Raw genomic sequence first — 20883 nt, forward strand, 5'->3', positions numbered from 1 at the left:
AGTCAAGTTAGCTGACAATAAAGTGAGCGAGCAAAGGACTGTTCCTTACTTATCTGGAAAGTCTTGTGTAAATACTTCTCCAGACCACCAGTGGGCGCAAAAATTTTTGCATCGATGTATAAGTGGTGCAGCTCACCAAACAGTAATTCTCTTCCTGATATCCAGAATAATTTTTATTGTTGTACCTTCTCAATAGGATGGGAGCTTTCCTATGATTAGATGTGAGTTTTTTTTCTGTCAATTTTTCTGAAGTCTGAGCCCCTGGCACTGTAAGTACTGGCAAATTTCATTAGATCATCAACAGATTAACATAGCTGCCATCGTGTCACCTCTCCTCCTCCCTAAACTGTCCACCTATCAAGCGCCTACTCCAGACATGGATTTAAGAATTTTTTTTTGACCGTGCATTTTATATGTTCTAAGCATTGTTAGTCTCATCTTTCTCTTTAAATCTTTGGATGATTTTTCTGTGTTTATCAAAGTGAGGGATGCCAATGCTAGGAAATGCACCACTTTGGGTTTTCAGTATCTGTATCAAGAACTAAATTAGGATACACTAGCAGTTTCCACTGAAAGTCTGGTACAATCTCTTCACACGGCATACTCAATGTAGGGTTTCCAATATCAAGTGAGAAAAATCGTACTTAAGCCATTACATTTCTTGTGGGATGTTCTGAATTCATCAGCTCAAATTGGTCTCAACACAATTACAGAATCAAGGAACCATAACAGTTTATGGTGCAGAAGGGGTCCATTCATGCCTGTGCTGGCTCTTTGCTAGAGCAATATAAAATTAATCTCACTGCCAAGTGGTCTTCCGATAAACCGGTATCATTCACTGCTTCAAATATCTATCTAACTTTCCCTTACAAAAAACTCTGCCTCAACCTCTCCCTGTGACAACAACCCTCTGAGTAAAGATATATCTCCTAACCTCTCTCCTCACTTTCTTAATGACAATTTTAAATCAATGACTATTCATAGGAACAAAGGAACAGGAGTAGGCCATTCAGCCCCTCGTGCCTGCTCTGCCATTTGATAAGATCATGGCTGATCTGTGATCTAACTCCATATACCTGCCTTTGGCCCATATCCCTTAATACCTTTGGTTGCCAAAAAGCTATCTATCTCACTTTAAATTTAGCAATTGAGTTAGTATCAATTGCTGTATGCGGAAGAGAGTTCCAAACTTCTACCACCCTTTGTGTGTAGGAATGTTTTCTAATCTCACTCCTGAAAGGTCTGGCTCTAATTTTTAGACTGTGCCCCCTACTCCTAGAATCCCCAACCAGCGGAAATAGTTTCTCTCTATCCACCCTATCTGTTCCCCTTAATATCTTATAAACTTCGATCAGATCACCCCTTAACCTTCGAAACTCCAGAGAATACAACCCCAATTTGTGTAATCTCTCCTCGTAACTTAACCCTTGAAGTCTGGGTATCATTCTCGTAAACCTACGCTGCACTCCCATCACAAAGTTAGGTATCACAGTAAATAGTGTAGATCGGAGCAGAAAGTTGCAAAGGAGCAATGATAGATTAAGTGAGTGGGAAAAACGGTGGCAGATGGAGTTCAGTGTGGGATAGTGTGAGGTCAAACACTTCAGACCTAAGAAAGATAGAGCAGAGTATTTTCTAAAGGGTGAGAAGCTAGGAACTGTGGATGAGCAGAGAGATTTATGGGTCCAAGTACAGAAATCACTTAAAGCTTGTGGACAGGTAAAAAAATAATTTAAAAGGTTAAAGGAATGTTGGCCTTTACCTCAAGGGGGCTGAAATAGAAATTATATATCGAGCTATGGTTAGAACCCATCTGGAGTACTGCATTAGGTTCTGGGCACTGCACCTCAGGAAGGATATATTGGCCTTGGAGAGGGAGCAGCGCAGATTCACCAGAATGACTCTGGGGCGAAAAGTATTAAATTATGAGGACAGGTTGCATAGACTAGGCTTGTCTTCCCTTGAGTATAGAAGATTACGGGCTCAACTAATTGAGGTGTTCAAAATAATCAAAGGATTTGATGGGGTAGATAGTGAGAAATAATTTCCTCTGGTGGGGGAGTCCAGAACAAGGGGGCAAACTTTAAAATTAGAGCTAACCCATTCAGGGGTGATGACAGGAAGCACTTCTTCACACAAAGGGTAGTGGAAATCTGGAACTCTCTCAAAAAGCTAGGTCAAATGAAAATTTCAAAACTGAGATCAATAGATTTTTGTTAGGCAAGGGTATTAAGGGATTTACCCAAGACGGGTAAATGCAGTTAAAACACAGATCAACCATGATCTCAATGAATGACAGAATAAGTTCGAGGGGCTGAATGGCCTACTCCTGTTCCAATGTTCCTGTCCCCAATCAGAGGAAATGGTCTTTCCCTATTTGCTAGCCCAGAAAATGCACGGGCCAGTGATCTTGGTTATGCCAGAACTGTGCCCACTGGAGATCTCCAACGCTGACCCCACGGGAGTTCGCAGGATCTGTAGAAGGTGACCTCACTTGAACGGGTGAATTTCATTTGCCATACCTCTGCTCAATTGCAAATATTTCTGTAATCCCTTAGCAGCTTTGTCAAACTGCTGGAAAATCAATGGGGTGAAAATCGTGCGAATTCTACAACAGACGGACGATCCCCTCCACCAGGTTACTGCCAAGCGACAAAGGAGATATTTACCCCCGTTGACTATATACTAATGCAGAGCTCTAAACCACAAGTAACTGCAACCCCTGAGTATCGTTTTCAGGCATAAGACTGGTTGGTAGTAGTTGTCCCAGTGGTCAGCTGATAATTATCCTCATTGCTTGGAATATCAAACCTAAAATCACTGCTGGCCACATTCTCAACTTTGCACATGCTGATTAACATGACTGCCCTCTTGCCTGCTCAGCATTTTCCCTTCAGGCCTCCCAGGAACATCACCTGTGGATGCATTATTTGGCTTTTCAGAAAATGTGAAGGTAAACAAAGAGAATAGAACATTAAATAAAAATATAATAAAGTGAAAATCTGACCATTTCATTATTTTGTACTGAAGTTAAAGTTTTTGCCAAAATTATTGACTGTAGCAATTTCCCCCGTCATTAGGATGGCCCAAAGCGCTTTACAGCCAATGAAGTACTTTTGAAGTGTAATGTCATAATATAGGTGGTTGTAATGGTGCTTTATCTCACAGTGCTATTGGGCCCTCCTAAAAAACAATATTTAAAAGCAAGTAGCGTTACAACAAATATTTCCATATGGGAGCTGATTATAACTCACTTGTACAATACTTTCCATAATCCCAGAGTAAATTGATAATTTTTCATAATTCTTTGATGAACAGTTTGAAGTTGCTGATTAAATCTGTGTTACAGCTCTGTTTCTCCTTGGGGGCATAGTTTCAGAATAAGGCAATTTAAGACTGAGATGAGGAGGAATTTATTTACTCAGAGGGTTGTGAATCTTTGGAATTCTCTACTCCAGAGGGCTGTGGATGCTCAGTCATTGGGTATCTTCAAGGCTGAGATCGATAGATTTTTGGACTCTCAGGGAATCAAGGGATATGGGGATCGGGCAGGAAAGTGGAGTTGAGGTCAAAGATCAGCCGTGATCTTACTGAATGGTGGAGCAGGATCGAGGGACCGTATGGCCTACACCTCCTCCTATTTCTTATATTCTTATGTTCCTTCAATGCATTCTGTGCTTTCCTATAAAATGCAAAGCAGCTCTTACTGAGTATATTATGTATTGCAGCAATAAATATCACAGCAGGTTTTTGGCATTCCAATTGACACTTTTCAAAAGATAAAATCCTCATTAAAGCACAGCCTTTAATTTTATTGATTCTGTTTCTGTATTGTACCTTTCCTTAATTAAGATTGTTTCATGTCTTTTGAAGTTCAATTCCCAGTTATGTAGCAGCTGCAATAATGTCAAGCAAAACATCACTGAAAGCAGAGTTCAGTTTAACTTGAGTGAATGCCATGGTTGAGTAATCTCTCCAAGAAGTTTGACTAAAGATATTAAAGGAATTTAAATTAGCATTGGATTAAGGAGTGTGGTACCATTCTGCTTAAAAAGAAAAACTTTTGGCATTGAGCTTTGTACCGTGAGAGTCATAGCAAGAATACAAGTAGGCATTTTATACAGAGTTCAAATAAATGATGAGATTTTACTTAAGAACTAGTCCTTTACTATGGCAATTATTTACCACACATCAAATGTTTAATTAAAGTCATTTTGTTTCCCCTCCACACCCCAGTTGGCAATTACACTGCCTGAGCAATTTAGATCAGGAAGATCACAGCCCTGATTTTAACTCGGGTTGTGTTCAGGGTGGGCAGGGCAGGGTGGGCAGGAAACCTTTGTGGAGAGTTCAGCGTGAGGCCGAGGCCCTTTTAACTCCTGGGTCACATTTAAATAGCACTGAACTGTCTCCCACCCAAAGTCGACAGGAATGTCGTCAACGCTGGTGGGCGAAAACGTGAATTGGGGCGAGAGTCGGAAATCATTGGGGTCCGAGGGAATGGTCTCCGGCACAAGGTTAGTCCTAGGCTGGGGGATGCTGGGAGGGAGAGGGAAGAATAAGGCTGGGGAGGCCTAAGCATTCTTTGCAGGACCTGGAGGAGCACTCCCCTTCCTCCTAGCCCAAAAGGACTCCTCACAGACACTTAAAGAATATACTTACCTTGGCCTCTTCTGGCAACTCTGCTAACTCCTGCTAGGTTTCATTCGCGGCTTTGGTGCTGTGCACGCCTTCTAGAGTTAAAATCGCATTTGTGCTGCCGATGACATCATCAGGTTGTGACTTCAGCATGTTGGACCCTGACTGCCTGGGTCGGGCGGCCCTTTCGTGCTTGAATTCTGCCTAGATAAAATGGCAGGGGCCAGGAACGCATCAGGGACGCAGCATGACCCCTGATACCATTTTAACAACCCATCTGCCCCATTCGTGCGTTAAAATCGGGGCTCATAAGTTTGATCTCACGATGTGTGCAGAGTTTGATGATCTCAGCCAGGGTTCTGTTAGGAGCACGACAGTTGGTGTCAGTAACCTCAACACTTCTGGGCTAGGGAGAGGAAAGTCACCAAGGATGCTGCTCCTGATTGCTGTCCAGTGACCTTGCTGTCGACATCGAGTAAGAGAATAATCAGGTTTAACCCGTCAACCTTCACTATCTAAACTCTCAAAGGAACAATGGGTGAGGTACTAGAGGGAGACCAGTCCTCATGGAACTTTAACCCAGCAAGGAATCAAAGTCTTTAGGAGCAGAGAGAAGAAAATTAAGGAAAAAATTGTTAAAGTCAAAAAAGCAAAAACATGAGAGGGGAAAAAAATTTACATTTTGCTGACTGAGGTAAAACAAAGCCAGCCGAGCGCAAAGAATGAATGTGGGAGGGAGGGACTGATGTCTTTGTTCATTTCAGTTGTATATCTCTGAGGAAAATCTGTCTCTCACAGATATACCAAACACAGGTTTAGCCATTCATCGACAGATCTGGCTGGACCACATAAAGCACTATCGGGTCCTGCTCTCCTCTACCAAAACTGCTCACTATTCCAGGATCATCCTGGATTGCAAAAATAACCCCCAGTTTCTCTTCTCCACTACAAACCATCTTCTTAAACCCCTCTCCCCTACCCCCTCCACCCTTGCCACCAACAAGTGCGAGGAGCTCATGGACTTCTTTGTCACTAAGATTGAGACCATCCAATTCAGCTGCCTCTGACATTTCCCTCCCTTCCCTTAGCCCACCAAGCCAAATTCGCCTAAGGTCCCCCCTGCCCTAGCCCTGAACTTGCATCTTTCTCTAGTTTCTCTCCTATCGCCCGTCATGTCCTCTCTGAGCTCAACTTTTCTCTGAGACACACTTCCTGCTCCCTTGACCCTATTCCCACCAAACTGCTGATCAGCTAACTTCCCTTCCTGGCCCCCACATTAGCTGATATTGTTAACAGTTCCCTCTCCTCAGGTACTGTCCCCTCCCCTTCAAATCTGCTGTCATTACCCCCCTCCTCAAAAAATCCACCCCCAACAAATTTCCTCCAACTAAGTATTGGACAGGCCGAAGCCAATTTCTTTGGTCCCCGCCACAAACGTCATTCCCTAGCCACCAACTCCATCCCTTTCCCTGGCCATTGTCTGAAGCTGAACCAGACCGTTCGGAACCTTGGCGTCCTATTTATCCCTGAGGTGAGCTTTTGACCACATATCCGCTCTATCACCAAGACTGCCTAATTCCACCTCCGTAACATTGCCCGTCTCCGCCCCTGCCTCAGCTTATCTGCTGCTGAAACCTTTATCCAGGCCTTTGTTACCTCTAGACTTGACTATTCCAATGATCTCATGGCTGGCTTCCCATCTTCCACTCTTTATAAACTTGAGTTCATCCAAAACTCTGCTGCCTGTATCCTAACTCGCACCAAGCCCTGTTCACCCATCACCCTGACCTACATTGGCTCCTAACGGTTCCCTCTTACCGTTGTTACTCATACACATCTGGTTGTTGCACTCCTGTACCACATCTGGGGATGGCTCAAGCTCACATATGCTGCTGTCTTCCTCCGTCTTATTAGTTTCCACGTCCACACACTTCACTATCCGGTGCTGTAAGCCTCCTCCGCAGGATGCAGAGCACTACGATATGAGAACAAGTATTATTTTTATACAACAGTGTAATAAAAATCGATCTTCTATCTTCATTAGTATAATCAATCTTTAAGACTTGTGGAAACATTGCTGTTGCCTCACTGACAGGAAAACATTGATAATATAAGTACTTGCTCCAGCCGCAAGTCATATGCACAGTGAAAACGATGTTAAGTATAAAGCAAGTCTAAGACGATGGCTGTTTCTTAACTAGCAAAACATTTTAAAAGGAACTTTCATGCATTTGGACCTTTAAGTTTTGGATTTTCTCCTCCCAATTTCCTCCACATCTAAATTAATAAGCAGGTAATAATCTCTGGATTATTACCTGAGCCACGTGCAAATTGGCATTGGGACAAACAGATCAGAGAGTTAAATGCGTGGCTCAAAGAGTGGTGTGGGAGGAAGGGGTTTCGATTCATGGGGCATTGGCACCAGTACTGGGGAAAGAGGGAGCTGTTCTGACAGGATGGGCTCCACTTAAACCGGGCTGGGACCAGCGCACTGGTGAATCGAATAACTAGGGCTGAGAATAGGGCTTTAAACTAAAAAGGGGGCGAGGGGTCAGGTGAGGGGTAATCTAGAAATCTAATGAGTAAAGGGAAGACAATAGAACAGTGTCGTGATTTGGGTAAAGATAAGCAAAGAGTGGCAGGAAGGGACAGAGAGTTTACCAATAATAGTGCAACAACAAATAAGGTCAAAGCAGGAAAAAATGGTAAAAAGTCAAAATTAAAGGCTCTTTATCTGAATGCATGGAGCATTCGTAACAAGATAGATGAATTAATTGCACAAATAAAGATAAATGGGTTTGACCGAATAGCCATTACAGAGACATGGTTGCAAAATTACCAAGGTTAGGAACTAAATATTCCAGGGTACGTGACATTTAGAAAAGACAGGCAGAATGGAAAAGGAGGGGGTGTAGTCCTAATAATAAAGGATGACATAAGGACAGTGGTGAGAAAGGATCTTGGCTCAGAGGATCAGGAAGTAGAATCAGTTTGGGTGGAAATAAGAAATAACAATGGGCAGAAAACACTGGTGGGAGTAATTTATAGCCCCCCTAATAGTAGCTATACTGTTGGACAGAGTATTAATCATCAAATAATAGGAGCTTGTAACAAAGGTAATGTAGTAATCATGAGGGACTTTAATCTGCATATAGTCTGGGCAAATCAATTGGCAAAGAAAGTTTGGAAGACGAGTTCATGGAATGTATTTGAGATAGTTTCCTAGAGCAATACATCATGGAACCAACCAGGGAACAGGCTATTTTAGATGTTGTATTGTGTAATGAGATAGGGTTAATTAGTAGTCTCACAGTAAAAGAACCTCTGGGGAAGAGCGATCATATTATGATAGAATTTCACATTGAGTTTGAAAGTAATGTACTTAAGTCAGAAACTAGAGTCTTAAACTCAAATAAAGCCAATTATATAGCTATGAGGGGCAAGTTGTCAACGGTAGATTGGGAAATTAAATTAAAGGGTTTGATAGTTGAAAAGCAATGGCAAACATTTAAAGAAATATTTCAATATTCTCAACAAATATACATTCCATTGAAAAATAAAAACTCCACGGGAAGAGTGATCCACACGTGGCTAACTAAAGAAGTTAAGGAGAGTATCAGATTGAAAGAAGAGGCCTATAATGTTGCCAAGAGGAGTAATAAGTCTGGGGATTGGGAGAGTTTAAGAAACCAACAAAGGATGGCCAAAAAATTGATAAAAAGGGAGAAAATAGAATACAAAAGTAAACTAGCAAGAAATATAAAAATCAATTTTAAGAGCTACTACAAGTATGTAAAAAGGAAGAGAGTAGCAAAAGTAAACGTTGGTCCCTTAGAGGCTGAGACAGGAGAAATTATAATGGGCAATTAGGAAATGGCAGATGCGTTAAACAAGTATTTTGTATCTGTCTTCACAGTAGAAGACACAAAAAGCATACCAGAAATAGTGGGGAACCAAGGGATAGATGAGAGTGAGGAACTTAAAACAATTAATATCAGTAGAGAAAAAGTACTGGACAAACTAATGGGATTAAAAGCTAACAAATCCCCTGAACCTGATGGCCTAGATCTGGGGATACGAAAATAAGCAGCTGCAGAGAGAGTGGATACATTGATTATGATCTTCCAAAATTCTCTAGATTCTGGAACGATCCCAGTGGATTGGAATGTAGCAAATGTTACCCTGCTATTCAAGAAGGGAGGGAGAGAGAAAACAGGGAACTGCAGGCAAGTTAGTCTGACATCGGTAGTCAGAAATATGCTTGAATCCATTATTAAGGAAGTGGTAACAGGGCACTTAGAACATCATAATATGATTAGGCAGAGTCAACATGGTTTTATGAAAGGGAAATTGTGCTTGACAAATTTATTAGAGTTTTTTGAAGATGTAACTGGCAGGGTAGATAAAGGAGAACCAGTGGATGTAGTATATTTGGATTTTCAATAGGCATTCGATAAGGTGCCACATAAAAGGTTGTTACACAAGGTAAGGGCTCATGGGGTTGGGAGTAATATATTAGCATGGATAGAGGATTGGTTAAAGGACAGAAAACAGAGAGTGGGGATAAATGTGTCATTCTCAGCTTGGCAGGCTGTAACTAGTGGGGTGCCGCAAGGATCGGTGATTGGGCCTCAGCTTTTTACAATTTATATTAATGACTTAGATGAAGGGACCGAGTGTAATGTATCTAAGTTCGCTGATGATACAAAGCTAGGTGGGAAAGTAAGCAGTGAGGAGGACACAAAGAGGCTGCAAAGGGATATAGACAGGTTATGTGAGTGGGCAAGAAGGTGGCAGGTGGAGTATAATGTGGGGAAATGTGAGGTTATTCACTTTGGTAGGAAGAATAGAAAAACAGAATATTTTTTTAAATGGCGAGAAACTACTAAATGTTGGTGTTCGGAGAGACTTGGGTGTCTTCATACAAGAAACACAAAAAGTTAGTATGCAGGTACAGCAAGCAATTAGGAAGGCAAATGGCATGTTAGCCCTTACTAAGGAGTAAGGAAGTCTTACTACAGTTGTACAGGACATTGGTGATACCTCACCTGGTCTCCTTGTCTAAGGAAGGATATACTTGCCTTGAGGCAGTGCAACGAAGGTTCACTAGATTAATTCCTGGGATGAGAGGGTTGTCCTATGAAGAGAGGTTTAGTAGAATGGGCCTATACTCTCTGGAGTTTAGAAGAATGAGAGGTGATCTCATTGAAACATATAAGATTATGAGGGGGCTTGACAGGGTAGATGCTAAAAGATTGTTTCCCCTGGCTAGAGAGTCTAGAACTAGGGGGCATAATCGCAGGATACGGGGTCGGCCATTCAAGACTGAGATGAAGAGGAACTTTTTCACGCAGAGGGTTGTGAATCTTCGGAATTCTCTACCCCAGGGGGCTATGGATGCTGAGTCATTGAATATATTCAAGGCTGAGATGGATAGACTTTTCGACTGTAGGGGGATCAAGGCATATGGGGATCGGGCGGGAAAGTGGAGTTGAGGTTGAAGATCAGCCACGATCTGATTGAACGGTGGAGCAGGCTCGAGGGGCTGTATGGCCTACTCCTGCTCCTATTTGTATGTTCTTATGTTCTTATGCCATGCAAGTACCCAAATGCAGGCAGTAACACCAATTAAATCTAAAGAAGTATGTGCTCCCTCTTTTTACATATCTGCAATGGATCATCGGTACCGGAAGCCTTCTGGCTATTGTTTTTGGACAATGGCCATTACTACAGTACTGAATTTCTACCCATGGTTCTGGGTGCAGGCTGTCCCTGTGCCCTGGCAACATCAGGCTAATGGTAATAACGTGAAGCCAAACATTCAGGCAGCTTCAGATTATGTCAGGTGGGGCACACTTCAGACGTACAATGGTCAATAAATTAAATTTCGTTTTTATTGCTGGGGATTCCAGGATTTTTATTCAGTGATTTCAAAGTCTGTCCATTGAAAATGAATTCCGTTGGATTTTTTTGGGATTGTTAAGCCACATTTTTAGGATTACATGATTTTTCCAGGGTTTTTACCAGTGTTTAAGGGATCATTTTCCCCAAATCAGTGGCCTTGTGCATCAGCCTGTGGTTTGACCGCTAAAAGGGTAGAAATAAACATTTAAGTAAATTCAGACTCTGGGCTCATACTTGAATTTTAAAACCCAGGACCTGCAAATCTAGAAAGTCTAAAGTCTCATATTTGTTTACAAAGCAGCACAACATTGCCTAACAGTGATTTACCATGATGGTGCCCTCCTAATGAAACTACATTGCATGTTTGAGGTAATTTATGAAAAGGTGTATGTTTCATTCGTAATAGCAGACAATCTTTTACTAAAGCTTTGTTTGTAAAAAAAAATGAATGTCCTTTAATTAGGAAAGGTAAAAGAAGGTTTACTGAATTAATGGATTCTAAAAGGGAAAAATGGTGTGGTATTCTTATGCCCTACTTTATAACTGATTTGATAATTGAGCCCTTTGGTGTCTGTCCCAGTGATCTGGTGGTTGTGCACTTAAAGCCCACCCTGACAGGCTTCAGTGTCACCTTTTGATGTCACCTGAAGAAAGACATCTAAGGGAAGGCTACTCTAATTTGCTATCTGAGGTGTCACAGCACTGATACCTGCAGATTTGTTTGGCAATTGTTCGAGGTTTCTGAAAGAATTAACCTGTTTCCTGTAATATAGCATTCATCAACGACTGCAAGGGATGAGAATCCAATCGTGTGTCAGTTTGATTTTGGAACATAAGTAAACATAAAACCCACCATATTTAGCTTTTAATAGTCTCATTGGTTTGGGTGAGCTTGAATATTATCTCCTGATGGTGCAAAAATGAAGAGTCAGTTGCAATTTTTAGCTTAGTATTATAATATTTAATAGTTATTCTGGAATAAATTATTCAATAAATCACAATGCACTTCAAATGCTGTAAAATCCACAAAAATGTGTTAAAAAAAAATCACATTTCCTGGGAGCATACTGGAAATTCACTTTCCCCTACAAAAAATTCTAAATCTCCCACTGCAAAAATTGTACTTTTGTGTACTTTGATTTTTTTTATCCTACATTATAACAAATGAAATATTGGGTATTGTTGCAGCTTTAGTCATGACAAGTTCCCACTGTAACTATTTATTTTTGTACGTCATGCATGAGTCATTGAGTTTCAGCTTTCACAGAAAAACAAACTACATTCTGAATGTGAAACACTAATAAAAGCATTTTTAAAAATCCTGAAATCCAATGTAATAAAACAAATTTAACTTATTCAGTCACGTTGAAGCAGTAGCTTTGGTCTTAGGCCTTTACTCAGGGCTGTTTTTCAGTTGTAATTTGTTTTTTGAGGTGACCTGCCTATGCCTGTAAAGTGATGCCATACCACTCCGATGGCGAAACAGAGGCCCAGGAAGGGCTCAAAAGATAAGGTTAAAAATTTCTGACTTGCTCCTAAGGGAACAAGTGCCCAAATCCAGCAAAGCAATTGATTACCTTTGCCAGCAGTACTTTTTGGATCCTTGGTAAGGCCCTCTACAGAGCTCACACCATCTCTCAGGTAGCAAGAGTTCCATTGGGCCTTACAAGCCCACGCATAATGGGTGAAATTCCTGGGATAGTCTGGGAACTTCCCAGACATGTCCCCTTGACAAAGGGAGTCATGGGCAGAAGACTTGCCTGCTCCCTCCTGATTGGAATTCCGTGCACTGGTTAGATGGGTCGGAATCCTGACAGAACTAGGTTCCACTCAAAACTCCAGCTCTCCGCTGGGTGGTGTGCCCACTGTCTGCCCTTTTCAGCCCTCAACATTTAGGGGCCTTTGTGTTAATGAGAAGCAGTTTGCGGTTTGCATCAACAAATCCCATGAAACGTAAGGGGTATGAAGTCACCTGAATTAAATTTAGAAGATCGTCTCATGCTGCTTCAATTTCACACTGGGAACTTATAAAACTTCATTTTAATCTTTTTAATCATTAAAATTTCAGTTCAGAAGATTAACATTCCACCCATCTGTACCTGTGGCAGTGTTAGCTCACCCTTGGAGCTATCTATTCAAATTCTAATCCCTACTGTTTCCCTTACCTTTTAACATCTTTCTTCAAGTGTTCAAAGTCCTCTTAAATGCAACAATTAGAATCATAGAAATTATAGAAAGGTTACAGCACGGAAGGAGGCCATTCAGCCCATCGAGTCCGCGCTGGCTCCATGCAAGAGCAATCCAGCTAGTCCCGCTCCCACGCCCTATCCCCAAATTGACTCAGTTTGGCAAAATATTCAAAATGCATGAAAATAAATTTCTTCTAACGTCCACATTTAGAAGTGGAGGAACAGAGAGATCTAGGGGTGTAGATACATAGGTCTTTGAAAACAGGACTGCGGGTGGAAAAAGTTATAAAAAGGTGAAAAGTATTCTGGGTTTTATATATAGGGCCATCTGATACAAAAGCAAGGAGGTGATGGTGAACCTGTATAAGACGTTGGTCTCATTGGACTATTCTGTGCAGTTTTAGGCATGCTCTTATAGAAAGGATATGGAAGAGGTGCAATGTAGATTCATTAGGATACCACCAGAGATAAGGAGATATAGTTGTGTTGAGAGACTTAAATAACTAGAATGCTGTTCGCTAGAGCAAAGAAGGTTAAGGGGATCTAATGAGAGGTTCCAAGTTTTGAAAAGATTTCAGAAGGTAAACAGTGAGACTATGTCCATTGATCAGTGAGTCAGTTACAAGGGGGCATAAATTTAAGATTAGCATTAAAATTTAGATGAAATTTCTTTGTGTAAAAAGTTGTTAGTATTGGAATGCATAGAGATGATGGGCTGAATGGCTTCCATCTATGCAGAATTTCTATGATTTCATAAGCATGTGAGGATACATGCAGAGCTCTTTCTCTGGCCAGAGAACGATGCTGACTTGCCTGTGGTACTCATATCTTGTGTTGGTTTAAACAGTTACTGCCCCCAAACAGTATACATGTATTATAACTGCACCCTGAAACTGTAAAGTCCCACGGTGAAATTATTGGCATACAGCTGAATATATCAAAATAATTTTTAAAAATCCAACAGAAACAGAAAAAAAGGGTTTAAAGTAATCATTATAATAACATAAGAAGAACACAAGAAATAGGAGCAGGAGCAGGCCATACAGCCCCTCGAGCCTGCTCCGCCCTTCAATAATATCATGGCTGATCTTCGACCTCAACTCCACTTTCCCGCCCTATCCCCGTTTCCCTTGATTACCTTAGTGCCCAAAAATCCATTGATCTCAGTCTTGAATATACTTCACGACTGAGCATCCACAGCCTTCTGGGGCAGAGAATTTCAAAGATTCACAACTCTCTGAGTGAAGGCATTTTTCCTCATCTCGATCCTAAATGGCCAACCCCCTTATCTTGAGACGATGACCCCTAGTTCTAGACTCTCCAGTCAGGGGAAACAGCCTCTCAGCATCTACGTTTGATACGTTTCAATGAGATCACCTCTCATTCTTCTAAACTCCAGAGAACATAGGCCCATTGTACTCAATCTCTCCTCAGAGGACAACCCTCTCATCCCAGGAATCAATCTAGTGAACCTTTATTGCACCCCCTCTAAGGCAAGTATATCCTTCCTTAGGTAAGGAGAACAAAACTGTACACAGTACTCCAGGTGTGGTCTCACCAGAGCCCAATATAATTGCACCAAGATCTCCTTACTCTTATACTCCAACCCCCTTGCAATAAAGGCTAACAAGTCATTTGCCTTCCTAATTTCTTGCTGTACCTGCATGTTAACTTTTGTGATTCATATATTAGGGCACCCAAATCCCTGTGACTATCTACATTTCTTAGTCTCTCACCTTTTAAAAAATATTCTGCTTTTCTATTCTTCCTACCAAAGTGGATAATTTCACATTTCCCCACATTATACTCCATCTGCCACCTTCTCGCCCACTCACTTAACCTGTCCATATCCCTTTGCAGCCTCTTTGCGTCCACCTCAGTTTACTGTCCCATCTAGCTTTGTATCGTCACCAAACTTGGATACATTACACTCGGTCCCTTCATCTAAGTCATTGATATATATTGTAAATAGCTGAGGCCCAAGCACTGATCCTTGCAGCACCCCACTAGTTACAACCTGCCAACCCGAAAATGACCCGTTTATTCCTGCTCTCTGTTTTCTGTCGGTTAACCAATCCTCTATCCATGCTAATATGTTACTCCCAATCCCATGAGCCCTAATCTTGTGAAACAACCTCTTGGGTGGCACCTTATCAATGCCTTTTGAAAATCCAAATATAATACATCCACTGGTTCCCCTTTATCTACCCTGCTAGTTACATCCTAATGTTTAACTATTCAATTAGAGAGATTCCCTCTTTAATTCTGCTGTAGAATTTACTCTTTTGTCATAAATTACAACAGAGATTCAGGTCCCAAAGGTTGAATGTTTCATTTACCTCACTCCAGGTTCCAGCTACCCATTCGGTACATGGCTGAACATTGCAAGGCATGGTGGTTTGAAGCTTGGCCTTCATGTTGCAATGCCTGTATTCCATACAGTGAACTAGTCGTTCTTGAATCCCACCGCCACATGTCCTTGAACACTGGAGGCAAATGCATTCATGAAATATTCAAGACCTTTTTTAAAATCAAATTATGTCATTTTATTAAACTCAAAGCTTATTTTAAATTGCAGATCAGAAACGAGAATCTCCCTCAACCCCTTTAATCACCTCACTCCAAGCAGAAAAATGCCACTCTACGCAGGCCTTTAGATTGCAGCGAAGACTTGTGATTGGTTTGGTTCCTAGGAACTGGCAGTGGAAAGGTCGCAGTGGTCTTTTGTCACGAGTGTCTATACACTGTATGTCACGGTTTTTAGCACCACCTCCACAGTTTTCTGAGCACTGCGAATATAGAGGAAAGAATATTAAGTGGAAACAGTTCATCAGTCATGAAGACAAAAATGGTTTCACATGTCTTATTTAAGCACCGAGAAACCAGTGAAATGCAAAAGGCCAAATGGTATGGAGTTTAAACTCAGTGGGAGTGTTTGGGACATGAGTACTGATTTATTTTATTGCCTTTTAATTTGAACACTCCATTCTAGCTGTTCAATACCAGGACCTGTTTACATTTTGTTATTTAGTGCGTTATCTCTCCACTAGTTTGGACTGGTAAGAGGTTAATTAACTATTACATAAGTGGTATGATTAGCATTTCTCTGATTAGCTAATTTGTACTGTGAAAGTTACTCCTTTCAATGCCTCTTACTCTACCTTAATTTGACAGCAGACATCATTAACATGACATAGGCAGGAAGCTAGGTAATGTGCAAATCTGCATAATCACCTGTAATTGGTGCATTAGAAACCTTTAACAGGCCAAAAACCTTAATACAAGGTTTGTGCATTAATATGCAATAGACTAGTTCTATCCTAGAAGGAATTTTGGGAGTGTGAACAAAAATGTGTAAATGCTTCCTTAATGCTAATACATCAAATTACTATATATTAACATATATTAACATCCATTTGGTGCATATTCTAGCTCTAGTCTATTGACAGTTAATAACTGACAAATGGAAATTAAAATATGATCAGATGTTGGTTTGATGTCCTATTTATTAGATTCTGGAAATGGAGTTATGAATATTTTTCATTATGCTGACTTCATTCAAATATATTGCATGCTTTCCATGCAAAAACAAGAGGGATTAATTGATGAGTACAGGATAACAGATACCTAGAACTAAAATAAATGACTAATTTTCATCTCCCCTCCACCAACCTTTTCCCATCTTCCTCTGAAGACTGTGCCTCGTGATTGGTGCTGGAAAGTGCGCATGTGCTTATGTTAGGTGAGAACAGGATTGGGTTTGGCTGTGATGGCACTCATCGATACCCTCCCAACACTCAAGGGTTGTTTTTCGTGGGCCCCCTTTGCCTGGGCACTAAACAGGTGCAGCATATCCGGAGTGCGCTGCATCTGTCCATCCACAAGATCACCCTTATTTCATATCCCAGGCCATTCAAATGGTCTAGGGGCAGTCCCAGCAGTGGGGGGGGGAAATTCAGAAGGTGTGAAAAGTCTCTCAGGCTTGAGCTGCCTCTCTGCCTTCAGTGATTGGGACTTTCAAACTCGCAGTGAAGATTGACAACTTGGAGGTCCCAATTGTAGTTTAAAACTCTGGGAGAGGGACAAAATAATATTGGTTCAGACCTACCTTCAGATCTTCAGCCTGCCCGCAGGTCTCCCCACAGATCATGTGCTTGAGTGCCCAGAATGCATTTTCAATGGAAAAAGAGGTGGAAGACCACGAATACCCCACCTCACTTTATTAACATTGGTCCATCTAACCTGAATCTTCTGCAAGCATAGGCCACACTCTACCCCTGCAGGAAAGCCCCAGGTATCTAGGGCGGCATTAGAGTAGCACAGACCTGGCAATCTGGGCCTCCACCCACTTTTCCTTACCCTTGCACCTGGGGATCACTCAATTCCCTAGATGCAGGAGCAACATAAAATGGCTCTTCATTGTGTAAGCTCGCCAATGAAGACTGTCCATTTGGTGAAATATCGTATGATAATGAGCATCTGTCAAATTGACAGAGAGGTGGGAACACCTCGGGTGGGGGGGAAGGAGGGGGGGAGAATTTAAAAACCAATTCTCCGCTCTATAATTTGCACTTGTTGCTTACCTTGCTCCAGTTACCTATTTTCCAGCTAGCACATGGGCGTACAAAACACCTCCGAGCAGGGACGGGTTTTTTAATCTTTCCACAGTCTGAGTCTTCCTTCGTGCCACACTCGACTTGTCTCCACACAGCACCAACTCCGCATGTGGTAGAACACTGCACAGAACAAAGTTAGGGAAAAACTGAAGCGCATAAAGCCATCACAACTGAAAACATTCCCAGCAGTCTGTTAAATTTACTGTTAGCAATAACATATAGAAAAGCTTGGCCCCACACTCATGCGCATGCCAGAAGGGCACATCACAAAGCTACGCAACCACAGTACACGATTTCAATGGAGAGAATATCATGGGCTGGCAGTGCACAATTTTGCAAAACTTGCTTCAGCTTTGGGCTAGAGGCACAGAAAGGTTACCCCTAAATTTTATGTTTTCCAGATGGCTCAGTAAGTTCAGGCAATGTGTAGCTAAGCAATACAGACCAGGAAGTTACCAGTTTGAATTGTTGGTCTGTGCTGAGTTTGCTGATGGTAGCCAAGATGATAGTAGGGGCTCTACAATTGGCCCAGTGCCTCTGGGTTAGGGAACAAAAAATCTGTTGGGATTCCATCTCCTGATCACTATCCAGTGACTCCTGTTAGAAGCATGAGTGTGTGAAAGTTGAGCAAGGACAGGATCAGATTTATCCGTGATGCTGCCCCTCCGCCCCAGAGATTAGTGAAGGGAGACATTTACAGGTATCAGTATAAATTTTTTTAAAGTTTAGTGGATAAAATAATGGGATTGAAACTAGACAACCCTCCAGGCCCAGGTAGTTTCCATCTGAGAGTATTAAAGGAAACTGGAGGTGGATTAGTTATAAGGCTCGATTTTCCTCAGCTTTTTGCTTTGAGTTTATTTCTCAGTTGCAAAGCAGAAGCAAAAGAGGCAGAGGGAGCCACGATCCTGGATCTCGGCACCCTTTGTGCTACCCATAAATTTCTGGGGGTTTTCCCAAGGGGTTGGTGGAGGACTTGGGCATAAATATTTTCATAATATGATAATGAAACGGAGCAATATCAACATGGGTGCCCTTCTATCACCCACAGCAAAGCTAAAGCCGGGGTGAAGAGGCATCCCTTACATCGAGTATTGCTAAAGAGCAAATGATGGGAAATACATTGTATGATATATTCCCTTAATTTCATGCAATTTTAGTACTGCCTTCCATATTTACATGGACTTATTGTACGCCCAATGTCACTTCTTACGGAAAATGCTGGAAGTGGCATAAAGGGGAACTGATGGAATTGCCCCTGAAAATATTTCCTTTGTGTTCTACTTTGAGCTACATTGGCTCCTTGATATAACTCGAGCAGAAAATTGTGGCCGAATGTCCAAGGAAGGGGCCATGGCATTCAATTCAAATACAAGCATCTTGCAATATGTTTGATGGGCAGCTCTTGCTGAGTTTAAGAAACACATATTTAAATTTTGTTCATTCTCATCATTCTTCGAAAAGTATTTCTCAGCCCGTCTTGTTCAAATTAGTAGTCTGTCTGAAGCCATCAGAGAGAGAAGATAGACCAGAGAGACCCTGTTGACAATGTTCAGGTATCTTGGTTAGAATTCCTGCCCTCCCTCCACTGGGAGAGCAAAATGAGTGGATTTCCCATCACTTATTCCCCTTCCTCAAACTCAGCATCATGCATTTATCCACATTATATTTCTAGAGTACTATCCCTCTGGCAAGTGCATCATCCCAATTTCTCAATCTATCCAAATCTTTTTGCATTTTATACACTTATTCCCTATTACTGACAGTTCCCTCACACACTGATTTAGCTAACATCAACAAATTCAGATGGTTCTCTTTCAGTTCAGCCTTCTAAATCATTTACGCACATTGTTAACAGCAAAGCATCCAGCATTGAGCTCTGAGGCACTCCACTAGTCAACTCCATGTACCTTTTAGATTGAGATTTTCTTTCGAGACTGCAAAGGCTTTTAAAATTTTTGTCCTACTATTGTGACATTCACCTTTAATTGTCCCCATCCCTTGCAAGTTTGATGTCCATACAATTTTCTCTCGCACCACTAGTCAGCTCTAGACGTATACCTGGAGTTATGCTAATGAGCTGACAGAAAATTGGGTGTAACTTGCCCACTTCCATTTTGATCTCTCTAAAACCCACAACAGTGATTCTGGTGGTAATAATGCGAAAAGAGGAAAATCTAGCCCAAGATTTTGAGAAAAATATGGCTGTATCAACTACAAATCCAGCAATTTACTCTTCAACTACAATCCTCGGGGACTAAATTTGAGGCATCCTCAGAAGTGCGGTGGAGCAGATCTATACGTTAAGCCCACCACAGACCCCGTCCCAAATTGCAGGGAGATGGTCATTATTACATTCAGGGTGGGCGGAAAGCAACTAATAAGAGCACATCAGGGGTGCCTTCCTTGATCTGCCAACGTAACTTAGAGTGGCACCCAGGCATTCCAATAGGGGACCCCAAAGTCCTTCCCAGGCGAATGTAAATAAAGGTAATGAATTCTTCAGCTCCGGGATTGATTAGCTTTGCCTTTGACTGTTGGGGCCTTCATTTAGGCCTTCAACAGAACTCATGCCACCTCTCAGCTGGCAAGATGTTGGGTCTAATGGGGGCTTCAATGGAGGAATTCCCAGGGTAGCCCGGGAGCTCCCTCTGACATGCTCTCTCGATGTAGCGGGAGCAGGTGGAAGACACACTCACTCTCCACTATGGAAATCTCCTGGGCTTCTTACATAGGGCAGATTCCTGGTGGAACTGGGTTGTGCCCCAGATTCCAGCCCACTGGTGCAAAAAGTCCCCGGAATTTCAGGGCTGATGAAGTCACGCATCCTGTAACTGAGAAACTAGCTTCTACCATGGTATCAATATCATTACATTAGTATGCCTGTATCAAATGATAGATTTTGTCTGATTAGGTTAAGTATACACTTAAATTAATTGTATACCAGATCTAAATGGAAAATCCTGTAAATACAAAACTTGGAAGGGTAGTGAACAGTGAGGAGGATAGTGATAGACTTCAAGAGAACATAGACAGACTGGTGGAATGGGCGGACGCATGGCAGATGAAATTTAATGCAGAAAAATGCAAAGTGCTACATTTCGGTAGGAAGAATGAGGAGAGGCAATATAAACTAGAGGGTACAATTCTAAAAGGGGTACAAGAACAGAGAGATCTGGGGGTATATGTGCACAAATCATTGAAGGTAGCAGGGCAGGTTGAGAAAGCGGTTAAAAAAGCAAATGGGATCCTGGGCTTTATAAATAGATGTAAGGAGTCGCACAACACCAGGTTATAGTCCAACAGCTTTCGGAGCTTGTGATTTCAAATAAAGCTGTTGGACTATAACCTGGTGTTGTGCGACTCCTTACATTTGTCCACCCCAGTCCATCACCGGCATCTCCACATCATTTATAAATAGAGGCATAGAGTACAAAAGCAAGGAAGTCATGATGAACCTTTATAAAACACTGGTTCAACCACAACCAGAGTATTGTGTCCAGATCTGGTCACCGCACTTTAGGAAAGACGTGAAG

At 41.8% G+C, this 20883-nt stretch overlaps 1 protein-coding gene across 1 annotated transcript in view; it reads right to left on the bottom strand.

Moving 5' to 3' along the window:
- LOC137323130 (A disintegrin and metalloproteinase with thrombospondin motifs 12-like) overlaps nt 1-20883 on the bottom strand; it is a 556042-nt gene that overhangs the window by 48165 nt on the left and 486994 nt on the right. Inside the window, exons 22-25 of the mRNA XM_067986912.1 lie at nt 17315-17467; nt 15347-15520; nt 15071-15217; nt 6457-6613 (exon numbers count right to left, since the gene is read on the bottom strand). Coding sequence (XP_067843013.1) covers nt 6457-6613; nt 15071-15217; nt 15347-15520; nt 17315-17467 — 631 coding nt within the window. The remainder of the gene's footprint in view (nt 1-6456; nt 6614-15070; nt 15218-15346; nt 15521-17314; nt 17468-20883) is intronic.

This window comes from Heptranchias perlo, chromosome 1 (assembly GCF_035084215.1).
Source record: "Heptranchias perlo isolate sHepPer1 chromosome 1, sHepPer1.hap1, whole genome shotgun sequence".
In the NCBI taxonomy this organism is placed as follows: Eukaryota; Metazoa; Chordata; class Chondrichthyes; order Hexanchiformes; family Hexanchidae; genus Heptranchias; species Heptranchias perlo.